Consider the following 3,907-nt stretch of genomic DNA (forward strand, 5'->3'; position numbering starts at 1 on the left):
AGGGAAGAGATATGGGAACATATGTATATGTATAGCTGATTCACTTTGTTATAAAGCAGAAACTAACACACCATTGTAAAGGAATTATACTCCAATAAAGATGTTAAAAAAAAAAAGAGAGAAAAGGCAGTCTACAAAAAAAAAAAAAAAAGAATTCGCCTGCCAATGCAGGGGACACGAGTTCGAGCCCTGGTCCAGAAAGATCCCACATGCCACGGAGCAACTAAGCCCGTGCGCCACAACTACTGAGCCTGCGCTCTAGAGCCTGTGCTCCACAACAGGAGAGGCCGCCGCAGTGAGGCCCGCGCACCGTAACGAACAGTAGCCCCTGCTCGCTGCAACTAGAGAAAGCCCGCACACAGCAACAAAGACCCGACGCAGCCAAAAGTAAACAAATAGATAAATTTAAAAAATAAAATAGTATTAAAGAGACACAAAACTATGTGTTTTATATATCGTTGCAAGAGGGAAGGCAGGTCAGAGGGGACATTCGCTGCACCAGGATATACTCCTGTTTCACCCATACAACTCTTTACCAGCTCCTTCCACACCGGCTGTCAGCTGACGTGGTGACCACACGGAAATCTGGTGTGTCTGTATTTCCTCCCCCCCAACCCCTTTTTCTGGTCTAGTCTATGTCCCAGATCATTTCATGATTCACTTTCCTAAAGCAAAGAGCAATTATTTATTAGGCGTTTGCCTTTATGTATATACCCAGCACTTAGTAATGGAAGAATGCTTTAGGAAGGCATCTTGTAATCAAAAGCACTGATTATAACAGGAAGTGACATGAGACACAGAGAGTGGGGACAGGGAACCAGGCAAAAGGCTCCCCAACGCCTGTAAGATGAAGACCCAGGACTGTCCGCAGTCGGCTTCCATGTATTTTTCTGACCCACTGCTTCTTCCCACCACAAGCCTCCAGAGTGACCTGGCTTTACCCTGTGCCCGGACCTCTGTCCACAGCTACTTCTCCCTTCTCTCTTCCCAAATCTTGCTTCCTTTAAAACTACAGGCTCAGAGGTGTTATTTACGGGTAGAAGGGCTCAGTTTTGGAAAATGAAGACTTGTGGAAATCAGTGACACAAAAACATGAACGTACTCAACACTGCTGAGCTGTGTTGATTTACAATGTTGAAATCAGAAGAGATCAGAAGCTGATTTACCTCTCAAAAAAAAAAAGGCTCCAATCACACTCCCCGCAGGTCTCCCACGACCAGCGTTCTCTTCTCCTAGACGCTCGTTCTCTTCCCAGCTCGGTGGCCCGTGACCACTCACCACGTCGCGTTTCTAACAGCCCCTAAGTTTGTCTCCTGCCCCCTCCCTCCCGACGTGGCTGCAGGCGCCAGAACAGTGCTCAGTGACTGGCCTCAGCAGCAAAATCAACGTACAGAGAAAATGATAAACCGCAGTAACTGCTTTAATGTTAAAAATATTTATTTTTCTAAAAGATCACACAAAAGTCAGGAAGAGATAGAAGGGTGTCAGCTAGCCTATGTCAAAATCTGAGCCGAGGGAGGACAAGAGCTGCCTGAAGACACTGGTGCCGGAGCCGACTGCGGAGATGGGGGCGGCCACGGGCCCTCCTGCGCGGGAGAGGGCAGGGGCTCACTCCTTAGACATGCTCTTGATGGTCTTGTGCTCCTTCATGGCCTTCTCCCAGTCGCTGCCGTTGAACTCCTCGACCACCACGCTGCGCACGGTGCCCTCGTCCAGGCAGTGGGGGGCGATCCCTACAGGGAAGCCAGGGGGGCGTGAGACCCGGCAGCAGGCTGGCTCTCAGACCAACCCAGCCCGCGGGTGTCGCAGGAAGCGGGCTCTCCGAGGGGCCCTGCGCCCCCGCTCCTGGCCCACTCCCCCCATCTCTCAGATGGGGGCCAGGGACTCGAGGCTGGACCTCACTCAGTACCAAGCTGGGAGGACAAAGGTGGGGGAGGCCTCGAGCCCAGAGCCACCTCCGCCTGGCAGCCTGGAGGCTTCACAGGCCTGGTCCAGGGCTCAGACGGACAGCTCTCTGAGCATTAAACACCTCCCCATCCGTACAGGAAGGTCAGCAGGAAAGACTCTCCGTGTGACAGATGAGGAGCAAACGGGAGCTGCTACGGGGAGAACGGGGTGGGGGCAGGGGTGACGTCACGCGCTCCGCCCGCCCCCCCCAGGCTCGAGGCTGTCGCAGCCGCCCCCCTGCAGCTCTGGAGGCTGCGTCTGTGGGACCGGGGTTCCAGGAGCATCCTCCACGGCTACGTCCCCCCCGATTCGCACGGCGGCTGGTGTCATTCTCGACAACTGTCTGAGGCGGGACGCTCTGCCCCCGGGTCTAAGGAGGACCCGGGGACGGGCTCGGGCGTTCCGTGCTTGTGTTTGAACAAACCCAAGTTTTCAACTGGCCTCATCCCTGCTCCTCACTCTTGCCTGCCTCCCTCCCTCCCCGGCCCCCAGGCCCCCAGGCCCCCAGGCCCCCGGCCTCCCCCTACCCTCCACGTCAGCCCCAGCAAAGTCCAGCTTGCTCGGCGGCAGGAAATGCGGGCCAGGATCCGGACGGTCTCGGAAGGGCCAGGGCCAGGAGAGAGCTCTGCTGGTGAGCACCCCCCGTTCCTCACACACGTGTGAGGGGCCTGGCCAGGCAGGAGGCAGCCTGTGACACCAGCGCGCCCCCCCCCAAGCTTCCCATCCGCGTGGCCGCAGGGCGTCGGTGCCCCAGGCTTGGCCCCCTTCACTCACCGAAGCCTCCGGGGTTGGAGCGGGGAGAATAAAAGCTCTGGACGCCGCACCTCTTACAGAAGGTGTGCTGCGCCTTGTGGGTGTTGAAGGTGTATGTGGTGATGCTCTCAGCTCCCTGAGGGACACAGACAAGGAGCTTCAGTTGTCGTTTACAAAGACAAATCGTGTAAAAAGCTCAACGGGGAAACCCTCTCGCCAGGCTCCCGGGGTCACGTCCAACCTGAGGTCGGGGCCCCATCTGCACGGCCCAGAGACCCGTCAGCCTGGAGTGTGACTGCTCAGGGCTTCTCCCTAGTCAGCTGCACACAGAACACCCTGGCCTCGAGCTTGCCCTGCATCCCCGGCCTAAACGGGGGGTGGGGGGGGGGTGTCAGCCGAGGGACTGGGTCCCTGTGTCCCCAAACAGCACCACTCAAGGTCCTAAGAACACACTCACTGGACTCAAATTCATGTACAAAGGACCAAGTAGGAAAGAACACCTGCCAGACGTCACAGGCTTATTTCCTTAATGGAGAACACAAACGGGAAACTGGGCAGAGGACGTGAACAGACAGTTCAGAAAAATGGGGAAAACAAACCTCTCTTTAACCTGTGACATGATCTCCACAGGCACAGACTGCAATGAGGTATTTTTCACTGTCGGGGCAAAAATTAAAAAGTGAGCTATAATATCAAAACAACAAACAACCCAATCCAAAAATGGGCAGAAAAACAGACATTTCTCCAAAGAAGATATACAGATGGCCAACAAACACATGAAAAGATGCTCAACATCACTAATTATTAGAGAAATGCAAATCAAAACTACAATGAGGTATCACCTCACACCGGTCAGAATGGCCATCATCAAAAAATCTAGAAACAATAAATGCTGGAGAGGGTGTGGAGAGAAGGGAACCCTCTTGTACTGCTGGTGGTAATGTGAATTGGTATAGCCACTATGGAGAACAGTATGGAGCTTCCTTAAGAAACTACAAATAGAACTACCATATGACCCAGCAATCCCACTACTGGGCATACCCTGAGAAAACCATAATTCAAAAAGAGTCATGTAGCACAATGTTCATTGCAGCTCTATTTACAATAGCCAGGACATGGAAGCAACCTAAGTGTCCATCAAAAGATGAATGGATAAAGATGATGTGGCACATATATACAATGGAATATTACTCAGCCATAAAAAGAA

At 53.4% G+C, this 3,907-nt stretch overlaps 1 protein-coding gene across 1 annotated transcript in view; it reads right to left on the reverse strand.

Moving 5' to 3' along the window:
* Window positions 1-1,423: 1,423 nt before the first annotated feature.
* The window catches only part of CENPV (centromere protein V), a 10,218-nt gene continuing 7,734 nt past the window's right edge, over window positions 1,424-3,907 (reverse strand). The window contains exons 4-5 of the mRNA XM_024127920.3: window positions 2,722-2,836; window positions 1,424-1,733 (exon numbers count right to left, since the gene is read on the reverse strand). Coding sequence (XP_023983688.1) covers window positions 1,609-1,733; window positions 2,722-2,836 — 240 coding nt within the window. The 3' untranslated portion in view covers window positions 1,424-1,608. The remainder of the gene's footprint in view (window positions 1,734-2,721; window positions 2,837-3,907) is intronic.

Source organism: Physeter macrocephalus, chromosome 14, assembly GCF_002837175.3.
Source record: "Physeter macrocephalus isolate SW-GA chromosome 14, ASM283717v5, whole genome shotgun sequence".
NCBI classification, from domain to species: Eukaryota; Metazoa; Chordata; class Mammalia; order Artiodactyla; family Physeteridae; genus Physeter; species Physeter macrocephalus.